Source organism: Astyanax mexicanus, chromosome 4, assembly GCF_023375975.1.
Source record: "Astyanax mexicanus isolate ESR-SI-001 chromosome 4, AstMex3_surface, whole genome shotgun sequence".
Classification (NCBI taxonomy): domain Eukaryota; kingdom Metazoa; phylum Chordata; class Actinopteri; order Characiformes; family Acestrorhamphidae; genus Astyanax; species Astyanax mexicanus.
In genome coordinates this window covers 48401912-48413512 of record NC_064411.1, presented here as the reverse complement: position 1 = coordinate 48413512, position 11601 = coordinate 48401912, and the positions used below count along the sequence as shown (strand labels likewise).

Below are 11601 nucleotides of genomic sequence, written 5' to 3'. Positions count from 1 at the left end.
ATAAGACTACCTTTATAAAGGGTTCATAAATGGTTTACAATTAGTTTATTAATGGTTAGTTCATGGGTCGCAAATGCCTTATAAATCATATGTAGTAAATAGTATACCCATAGCCAACCAAATAGTAAACCCATAGCCATCTATATATGTTGCCCTATCTATGTATGTGTTATAACTGATTATTAATGTTAAATTATTTTTTAAGGCATTTACAACCTAATTAATAACCATTAATTAGCTAATTGTAAACCATTTATGAACCCTTTATTAAGGTAGTCTTATTTTAAAGTGGTACCAGATATAAACTTAAAATGTGCTGATATTAACACTCAGGGAGTTCTAAAAAACAGAATTTGTTGTGCACTTGCTTATTAGAACTTTATGAAAGCAGCTGTATTCTGGATACTGTAGCATTTCTTGTTGTTGTATTCGTTGTTTGTATTGTAGTATTACAGAAGCTGGGATAATATCTGTAGGGACCTTGTCTCAAGGTGAGATGTCCCAGCTGTCAGTTTGTAATAAGCTAAGCCCCTTAGCCAATACTGACACCCGGCTTCTCTCACACCTTAACGTCCACACTTCCAGTGGTGCAAATGCTTAACCAGAAGAAAGTGCTCGCCATTTTCTCCATCTGTTTCCAAGAACTAGGCTAGATACATTTCTTTCAGAGCTCTAAAGTTACTTTTACGCCGTTTTCAGGCCGTAATCGAACATCTCATAACTTCTAGTTGTACTCGAATCTCGAAGCTCTGAATCATGGCGTTCTTAATGCAGCAGGTGATGGGGGATAAGTTGAAGAACATGATGGGTGGAGGAGGGGAGGACTCGGAGGCGTCCGGAGGGGACGGAAAGGAGACCGCTGAGTCTAAAGGAATGAGCCGAGAGGAGTTCGAGGAGTACCAGAGACAGCTTGTGGAGGAGAAGTGAGTAGAGCTGGATGCAGATCCAAATCAAGCTGGGCCAAATCATGCTTTAATATGAATAGTGAAATTGTGAATATGAAATTTCTGACCTCCCTCCATTATTTGATTTGATTACTATTCTTTGGAAAATTGTAAAATTATAACATCACATCATATTATGATGATCACATGATTTTATTCAATTCAGTAGTTGAATATAAACATAAGTATAGTAAAGGTATATTAGCTTTCCAACAATTTTAGTTATAACAATAGTTATAATAGACATTTCTAAAAAAAAAAAACACAGATGAATCCCTCTACCTTTCATATGTATTAAATTTTACACCCTTAGTGAACACCCTTAGTATGAGTGGCTTCATATTTGCATTGACCGCAAAGAGATGTGATTATACAATCTGGGCTGCAAATAAACCTACTACAAATAAGATTCCAAAAAGCTAAAGTACTCAATAAATGTATGGACAAAATAATTGAAACAGAAATAATTGGGCCTCAGATGGTGTTAAAAACCTCTTTCACCATTCTTGAGCAATTTCTAGATGGAAATTATTTAATTTTTTTTAAAGAAAAAGAATGTGAATATGTGAAATTGTCTTTATCATTGAAAATAAAACAAAACAAGCCTTTAAATAACACGTTTTATAAATTAAACAGGTATTCTTAACATTTCGGTTGGTAAAATGTCCCTGGAAGTTGGATGTCGGTGCTGGGATTGAAATCACACCAGAGAGTTTAGATTACTGTACACTAGTTCAAAACATTACCAAACCAGTTCACTAAAGACTGTGAGGTTTACATCAAATGCTTCCATCATTTATCAATTTATCATAGTGAATCCAAACAAAATATGCTGCACTTTTTAGGTACCAGGTTAGCATTTTTAGATTTGTTAGCATTGTTGGCATTGTCCCAGGTTAGCATTGTTAGATTTGTTAAGATTGTCCCAGGTAAGCATTGTTTGATGTGTTTGCACTGTTAGATTTGTTAGGATTGTCGCAGGTTAACAATGCTTGATTTGTTAGCATTGTTTGTTTGTTAGCATTATCCCAGATTAGCGTTGTCCCAGGTTTGCATTGTTTGATTTGTTAGCATTGTCCCAGGTTAGCATTGTTTGATTTGTTAGCATTGTTTAATTTGCTAGCATTGTCCCAGGTTAGCATTGTTTAAATTGTTAAGATTGTCCCAGGTTAACAATGTTTGATTTGTTAGCATTGTCCCAGGATGGCATTGTTTGATTTGTTAGCATTGCCGCATTAGAAGTTAATAGCATACAGTAATGTTTAGTTCACTGTAATGTTTATGGGCCAAGGATAGGCCTGATAGGCTGTGTGTTCTGTGTGAAGTTGTCAATCATAAATATCTGCAGGTGTGGCTTGTTTGATTGATTTGTTACCATTGTTTAATTTGCTAGCATTGTCCCAAGTTAGCATTGTTTAGATTGTTAAGATTGTCCCAAGTTAACAATGTTTGATTTGTTAGCATTGTTTGATTTGTTAGCATTATCCCAGATTAGCATTGTCCTAAGTTAGCATTGTTTGGTTTGTAAGCATTGTCCCAAGTTAACAATGTTTGATTTGTTAGCATTATCCCAGATTAGCATTGTCCCAGGTTTGCATTGTATGGTTTGTTAGCATTGTCCCAGGTAAGCATTGTTTGATTTGTTAGCATTGTTAGATTTGTTAGCATTGTTAGATTTGTTAGCATTGTCCCAGGTTAGCATTGTTTGATTTGTTAGCATTGCCACATTAGAAGCTAATAGCATACAGCCATGTTTGGCTCACTGTAATGTTGATAGACCAAAGATAGGTCTGCAGGCTGTGTGTTCTGTGTGAAGTTATTAGTCATAAATGTCTGCAGGTGTGGCTAACTCAATTTTAGTATTATAAATTTGAAGCCAGAGAAAATAAAACTAATTAAATCTGAGACAAAAGCCAAAAGGGATCGACTTCACTGGATTTGCTATATCTTCAAATTTCATTTCAGATTGTTTAATGGGTTAATGGATTAGTTAAATAAAGTGTTTTAAATCAGATTAATTTGGATTATTTTAAACATAGATAGATATTTATCTTTTTAAACTGCAAGAGGTTAGTTAAAACCAGTCTAATGTCCATCAGCATCCCCTTGTGAAGTAATGCATACCGAAGACTTCCAATTTAAATGATATTTCCATATTTTGTAATTAAATAAGTAAAATTAATTAAATAGATGGTCAAATTAAGCAAAAAAAAAAAAATACTAAATTACTTAAACATTACACATCACCACAGGCACACACTTTGGCTTTACATATTACATATGAGGCCTAAAATATTAAACATGCAGTGATTGCACAGCTACGGAACAGTAATGTTCTTAAAAAAACATATGACCACGTATCCATCGAACAACTACAATTTATTGCTATTGTATTTTTATTTATGTCTATATTCCATCTGTCTCTAACATTTGGAAAGATACTATAACAATATGTGCAAAAGGATTGACCGTATTAATCTAATTAACTGTAAGGTCAATCAGATTACTCCACATAATTTGCAATCAACCGTCTTCTCACACAATCCGATTAATTAATAAGTCGAGCAAAAGTTCATGTTTTGTCCACACTCCCCGTTATACCGCTGCCTTCCTCTAGAGACGCCCACAGGAGAAGAGTAATGACATCAAAGCAACAAGTGACAAACCAATTAGCATCAGCAGTTTAAGGCCGAGTGTGAGGTCAGCGCTGTGGAAAGTCCTGCCGCAGAGACGGCGCATATAGAATTCACCATGACGTCTCGGAAAACGGGGATTCCACACGCCGGCCTGCCATTTCTTTACAGTATCTGCTCCTCTTATCTGTTTATATAACACCTGAGAGCATTAGGCCATGAACTGGGTCAGCGAGGAGGTAAGAGCCCTAATCGGGTCAAATGCCAAGCTATCCAGACTGGTCCTTCTCCAGTAAAACCCACACTGACGTTGGCCCACTTTGATCCATAAGCTTGCAATTAATGCAATTATAGAATTTCTGTTAGAAATGTTTAAGAACCTCCTTTTTTCAATCTATAGATGGCAGACATATTGGTTTCTTTAAGGCTCTGGAGGTTTAGACTGGGTTTATCTGGCCGAGGTCTTGTCTTGTTCGAGACAGCTGCCGTTGCGGAGTGTCATTAAAATAGCCTGGCAGTGACCGAAGCTGGTGAGAATTAACGCCCTGTCCTCCTCTGACTCCTGATCCGCCTGCCCGTTATTCTAACCCTAAACCCCTCTATCCTTCTTACACACCGACCTGCTGTCATCAGGAGTGACCTGAGGAGAATCTGTGACGCCAGGTAGTGAGGAGTGACGCGAGCCGAGTTAAAAATACAGACAGGTTTATTAGCAGGATGGCTAACAGACACTGCTAACAGAATAGCCAGGCAAACAGTGATCTCACAGATGACAGAAAACGTAGTCAAAAATACAGTCCGAGTTCGTAACCGAGAAGCAGTTACAGAAACCGACAGAAACCGATAATCCGAAAACAGGGTCGTAACGAGAAGGCTAAAACAATATACAGGAAAACGCTTAGTATGTAACATAAGTTAGCAATACCTCGCGGTGTTTGTTTACAAACTGCTGCCTTAAATACCGGAGCCAGATAGAGATGAACCGGAACTAACTCAGAACACGGGAGAATCAGAGCGTCGGAGTGTAATGCGATTGGGTGAAGACGAACGGGTGCTGTTGACGTCATAATCAGAGGGATTCTGGGAAATGGAGTCCGACAGTGTAGAAGGAGACTGAGGCGGCGTGACAGAATCTGAATTATTGCTTGTTATTGTGGGACAAATGTAGTAGAATCCATCTCTTAACTCCTGAAACTCATCTACTCTCTTATTCACTATTATTATCAATTTCAGAAACCCTACAACTGAACCCTGATGGACTCCACAAAATGTACTAATCTTTACAGTTACCAAATAAATAATGCATAATGCATTATAATGCCTAATAACTGAATAAAATAATAAACAAATAGGTTCAAAGTGTTAAACATGTAATTTCGCTAAACAGGGGTGTCCAAACTTTTTTTGTGTGGGGCCAGAAGGAGAAATATATGTGCAGTCACGGGCCACAGACTCTGTAATAAAACAAATAATGAAATATACCACTTATAATAATACATTTTCTTGATAACTATCATTTACACAGCATTTTCCAATTTTACTTAACTGAGTTACTATCTTTATCTATCTTTGACCGTGTTGTGTAAGAAAAAAAAAAAATCAAATTCATGTTTCATTTCATGATATCTCTTAATATTATTTTACTCCTTCATTACCACAACTGATTCCTGACAAATGAAACATACACAATTCCCTCTAAACTTAGTATAACATGTTCTGCGTTTGCAGTCCATTTTCCATTTCTTTGGAGTTGCTATGTATTGTAGGCATAATGAAAGAGAAATGAGACTTAAATGAGCGTTTTAGATTGGGTTTATGTGATAGAGACACCTAGCATTCACATTTTGAATCTCACATTAGAAAAACTGCTTAATAGCGGCCCAACTTTTTATTTCATTTTATTTCTAAAATACCTCGCGGGCCATTCCAAGAAAGAAATGGGAAGCAAATGGACAACAGGCTGTAGTTGTGACTCCCCTGATTTACAACATGTTCTTTTCGCATTTCAAATTCTCAAACCAAATAGGGTGTGGAAATTATATATGTTCATACTTCTCATCCAATCACAATCCGATTCACTCTCTGGATAGAGAGATTTGTCTGGATAGTTTTTTTTTTTATGATGAGAAGCCGGACTAAAAACAATGAGTAAGGAGGCTATTTTAAAATGCAAGGAGATAATTGTGTGAAAATGTATGGAGTATAAGTAAAAACTCATTTCTTATTTTTATCCCACTTTTCCCCCCAATTTAGCAAGGACTCCTTCTAACACTATTGATGCCCCAACAACAGGAGGGTGATGACTAACACATGCCTCCTTTGACACATGTGAAGTCAGACTCCACCTCTTTTTTAACTGCTGCTGATGTAGCATTGCTGAGTAGCATCACAGTGCACTCGATACATCAGCTCACAGACGCCTTGTGCTGATCGACATCACCTGGGGAGTGATGAGAGGAGAAAGCAACATCTACCCACCCAGAGAGTGCATGGCCTATTGTGCTCTCTCAGACTTCATCTGTTGATGGCAAGCTGCATGGCTGGGATTCAAACTAGTGATCTCCTGATGATAGTGCCATTGCCTTAGTCCGCTATAATTTTTGATGGAACATTATTCGGAGCTGCTCTTTCACACCTGTAGCTACAGTTGGAGATTATCATATCAGATTGATTATTAGTACAGGAAAGGTTTAGCAGGGTTTAATAAAGAGACAGTATTTGTATTCATTCATTTAAACACATTTACAATTGTAATTCCATTCATACATTGTTTTTTGTGTGTTCCACCAACAGGATTCAGAGGGATAAAGATTTTGTAACAAAGAAGGCAGAAAGAGCCAACCTGAGAGGACTGCTGAGAGACAAATACAGACTTCCACAGGTAGACCAACAGACCTGATTACACCACTTACATTCCAGGAGGATATATATCACTGTAACACTGTTTATATACACATATTTTACCTGTTCCTACACTGCATCATGTACCATTCATACTATATCACATCTGGAAAAAATAAGAGACCACTTTAGTTTCTGAATCAGTTTCTCTGATTTTGTTATTTATAGGTTTATATGTTTGAGTAAAATGAACATTGTTGTTTTATTCTATAAACTACAGACAACATTTCTCACACATTCCAAATAAAAATATTTAGAGCATTTATTTGCAGAAAATGAGAAATGGCTGAAATAACAAAAAAAGATGCAGAGCTTTTAGACTTCAAATAATGCAAAGAAAACAAGTTCATATTCATAATGTTTGAAGAGTTTAGAAATCAATGTTTGATGGAATAACCTTGATTTTTAATCACAGTTTTCATACATCTTGGCATAATGTTCTCCTCCACCAGTCATACACACTGCTTTTAGATAACTTTATGTCTGCACTCCTGGTGCAAAAATTCAAGCAGTTCAGTTTGGTTTGATGGCTTGTGATCATCTATCTTCCTCTTGATTATATTCCAGAGGTTTTTAAAATTGGTAAAATCAACTCCTCCTTTATAAGTGGTCTTAAATTTTTCCAGAGCTGTGTATTCTTTTTAAAACAGAATGTCTGGTAGGTCCCAAGGACTCTTTTCTGACTTTAATGGTTTATGTTGGTTACCCAAGCAACCTAATCAGAGCTAGAAAACTAAAACAAACCACAACAGAATTTTTGCTATTATCAGATTAATTTACTCTAAATAGAGCCTGCACCACAATGCATGTTTTAACAGTACTCTTTAGCTTCTAAATGCAATCACACAATCTCACAAAAAACACATTCTAACCAAAAACTCACCAAAAACTTACAGACTGTCACTTTAAGTGTGGAGAACCATGCACGGTATTGTTGCCAAAGGAACAGAATCACTGGTGTTTATTAAGTTGTCTTAGAAAAGCCAATTTACTGTTCTTCATAATCTTCTTCTTCTCTTTTAAAACTGAAAACGTTTCTCATCCCTATACAGCAGGTGATTTTTAGCTTGGACAGACCGATATGTAAAATATTGCTTCTTTCTTTGCCTGAAAGCCTCATCTTTTCTGTAGCTATTGGTCATGTACAGTCTTTTCTTCTTCTCTGCAATCTGGATTGTGTTGGTACTTGTTGGTCATTTACCATCTATTCATCTATCTGTAATCTAGATTATATATCTGTTGGTCACATACCATCTCTTCTTCTCTCTGTAATTTAGATTATGTTGGAACCTGTTGGTCATGTACCATCACTTTATTCTGTAATATGGATTATGTTGGTACCTGTTGGTCATGAACCATTTCTTCTATGTAGGCCTTGTACCATCTTTTATTTGTGTAATCTAGATTATGTTGGTATCTCTTGATCATTTACCATCACTTCTGCTCTCTGTAATCTAGATTATGTTGGTACCTGTTGGTCATATACCATCTCTATATTCTGTAATCTGGATTATGTTGGTACTTCTTGGTCATGTACCATCTCTTCTTTGTGTGATCTAGATTATGTTGGTATCTCTTGATCATTTACCATCACTTCTACTCTCTGTATTCTGGATTATGTTGGTACCTGTTTGTCATGTACCATCTCTCCATCTCTCTGTAATCTATATTATGTTGGTACCTCTTGGTCATGTACCATCACTTCTCTCTGTAATATAGATTATGTTGGTACCTCTTGGTCATGTACCATTACTTCTTCTTTCTTTAATCTAGATTATGTTGGTATCTTTTAATTAATTACCATCACTTCTTCTCTCTGCAATCTGAATTAAATTGCTACCTCTTGGTCATGTACCATCTTTTCTTCTCTCGGCAATCTAGATTATGTTGGTACCTCTTGGTCATGTACCATTACTTTTTTTTCTGTAATCTGGATTATGTTGGTACCTGTTGGTCATGTACCATCACTTCTTTTCTCTGTAATCTGGATTATGTTGGTACCTGTTGGTCATGTACCATCTCTTCATCTCTGTGTAATCTGGATTATGTTGGTACCTGTTGGACTGGTTGTTGTTTTTGACGTAAATGTGTTTATTTAATGTAGTCACTGTTTGTTCCAGAGATTGGTGTCAGAGTGTAGATTAGGACATGGGTCTACTGTTGTTTGCACCTCACCGAGAGATTAGCTGTGTTTCTGTTGAGAAAAGACACATACTGATGGGCGTCCTTTAGGTTAAGACACACCTGATACAGCATCAATAATCCTTTAGTTATGTCCCCTAAATTAGCAAATTTAAGCATTACCGCTGTACCAGCATTCTCTTAAAATGTTAATCCACCAGGTGTTCTCCAGTGAAGTGAAGGTGTGAAAAGTATTGACATTTATTACTCTGTAGGTAGAAGTATAGATAATAGGGTTTAAAATACTTCTGTAGAAGTTAAAGTATCAATTTAAGCTTTTTACTCAAGAAAAAGTTTAAAAGTACTGGTTAAAGTAAATGAAACTATAAAAGTAAAGATAATATAAGGACAATAAAAATGCCAATAAGGACAAAAGCTTAGGCCACAGGAGTCTCTCAAGTCCGGACTACATTGCCCAGAATGCACCACACACTAACCTCCATGAGGCTTATCACCTGAATATTGACAACACCTGCTATAGGCCTTATTTGAGGAACTCACTCCAGTTCACTCATTGCTGAGTTTTGACAGATTTTTCCTCATACAACATGTTTAAGCTCTCCCGCTTTTTTTGACCCTATTGGTATTTACCAACCCTAATTCTTGCCTGCCCTCTGATACTTCCTTGCCGTGTGTGACCTCTGGACTGTATTTCTTTTCTGGTATGTTATCTCCTTATTGCTAGTGTTGACCGGTGTTGACCTCACTTTATCTGTCTACCCCTTTGTCATAAAACAGGGGTAATAAAACAGGGGTCGTCAATTAAGTTTGGCTATGCGCCAGATATTTTCCAAACCATTAAATGGGATGGGATGTTGTACTACAGACTATTAGCTCTCCAGCCCAGATGGTTGTTGAACCCAATTGCAGAACAGTTCATTTCAAAGCATGTAAACCCAAGAAGAAAGTAAAATATATATAATTAAATAAACACACCGCTCTTCAAGCAGGATCAAATCATGTCATTAGTGTATAACATACTACCGCTGCTCTGGCTAGTGAATTGGGACACGGCCGGGACAAAAAAACGCCCTTTAAAGGAGATAGGGAGCCCAAAAGCGGACGAAAAAAAGAGAATGGGCAGGGGAGGCATGTAAACAAAAGCTCACCAGAGAAGCATTTTATTTATTAGTTTTTTTCATTATAGTTCAAACAACCTCACGGGCCAGATGTTTTATGCTTTTTGCCGACCCCCTGTAGAAAAAAAAAAAGTAAAATAAAGTATATTTGGGGTTGCTTCTGCGCATGTCTGAGATCTGCTTCCCCATGACAACTTTAGTAAACTATAGATAACCAACATTTCTACTTAAGTAAAGGAATTCATTATTTGCACTTCATTATCCGTCACCCTTTTACACTAGCAACAGCATGAATCCACAATGAATAAACTACAACATGTGACAATACAATACTCTTCCTTGTTTCTTTCTTCATGTGGACAGAGTGCGCAGGACGATGCCATGGTCCAGATGGCAGGAGACGACATAGACATACCAGAAGAGCTGGCCAAGATGGTGGATGAGGATGAAGAGCAGGAGGAGATCAACGACTCGTTCATGGGTAAACTCCAGAACATGGATGTGGACTTTGATGCGATCAAAACCAAAGCTCAGACCACCATGACGGAGGTGAAGCAGGCAGCGGAGGAGAAGTGTGTGCTGATGTGAGAGAGAACTGTGAATAAATCGACAATAATTCAGTGTAGAATCAGCTGCTATTTAACTATTAGATAAATTAGATTAAAATACAGTAGACAGGTTTTTATTAGGTAGATAGCTGCATTTTAATGCAGAAGCAGTGGTTTGTGGAAAGCTTTGCAGAACCATTACTTAGTCCTTTTTTAAATTGCTTCTCACTTTAAAAAAGTTTATGTTCCATGACTTTTGGCATGTCAGGGTATAAGAAAAGTAGAAAAATTCCCTTCGTTTTTGCAAACCAGTATTTAGTGTGGTTTAGTGAAGTTTAATATGCAAAGTACCAGTCAAAAGTTTGGAAACACTTTTTCTCCTCCAATGTGTTTTTCTTTCTTTTTATGTTTTTTTTACAGTGTAAATTTAATATTAAAGACTATATCAAAGCTATACAGAAACACATGTGGAATTGTTCTGTAAAAATACTGTTAAGCAAACCAGAATATGTTTAATACTTTAGATTCTTTCATGTCTTTAATATTAATCTACAATGTAGACAATAAAGAAATAAAGAAAAACATAAAATGAGAAAAACACACACGCACAATAAATAAACTATGAAGTAACTATATATAAAACAATACACAAGTATTCAAAAACTAAAATACAACCAGATTCTAGTTAATGGATATGAACATGAATGAAATCTTGATCTGGCTGATATTTTTTAAGTGCTGTTTTAAAAGCCTCTTAGAAATAGAGAATAAAAAATGCTGCTTGTCTTGCTTTTATCTTCATTTTTATTTTATATTTTTCTTAATATGTTATTGTAACTGTTGCATTTTCTAAATGAATAATATTATCTCTCCTTCTGTGCTGACTCTATATGTTTTTGTATTGCTGATGTTCTGCTATGGATGCACTATATGTTACAGAATCTTGGTTTATTATAAAGTTTTAAGAAGTATAGAGAAATGCTTTGTTAATTGTCCACTGAATAATGCAGGGCTGTGTGAGCGCCTCTAGTCGATTAAATCTGTAACGTTCTGCCACATGAGCTCTGTGTATTTTGCATGCCACTGAAACTCGACCACTTTTAATCACCTGTAATCTTTCTAAGCCTACTTCTACCTTCTACCTGCTCTATGTGTTCATTTCTGTTAAACACTTTCTTCAAGATTTGTTTAAAAATCTTTCACTGTGATTTAAAAAGTTTAAATCAGATTTATTTATATAGCACTTTTTACAACTGGTGTTGTCACAAAGCAGCTTTACAGAAATGTGATCACAGGACAAAAGAATCAGGCAAAA

General features: G+C 36.3%; 1 protein-coding gene across 1 annotated transcript; it reads left to right on the top strand.

The window, feature by feature from the left end:
* Window positions 1-560: 560 nt before the first annotated feature.
* cplx4c (complexin 4c) lies at window positions 561-10850 on the top strand. Its single transcript, XM_007239949.4, has 3 exons — window positions 561-923; window positions 6371-6458; window positions 10102-10850. The coding sequence occupies exons 1-3, from the start codon at window positions 757-759 to the stop codon at window positions 10324-10326; spliced, it is 480 nt and encodes a 159-aa protein (XP_007240011.2). The 5' UTR covers window positions 561-756; the 3' UTR covers window positions 10327-10850.
* Window positions 10851-11601: the final 751 nt, after the last annotated feature.

Excerpts from the sequence above, each read along its gene's own strand:
- cplx4c (XM_007239949.4), top strand. The coding sequence starts at position 757 with ATGGCGTTCTTAATGCAGCAGGTGATGGGGGATAAGTTGAAGAACATG. Across the intron at positions 924-6,370 it reads AGACAGCTTGTGGAGGAGAA|GATTCAGAGGGATAAAGATT; the intron begins GTGAGTAGAGCT and ends TTCCACCAACAG. Across the intron at positions 6,459-10,101 it reads ACAAATACAGACTTCCACAG|AGTGCGCAGGACGATGCCAT; the intron begins GTAGACCAACAG and ends TCATGTGGACAG.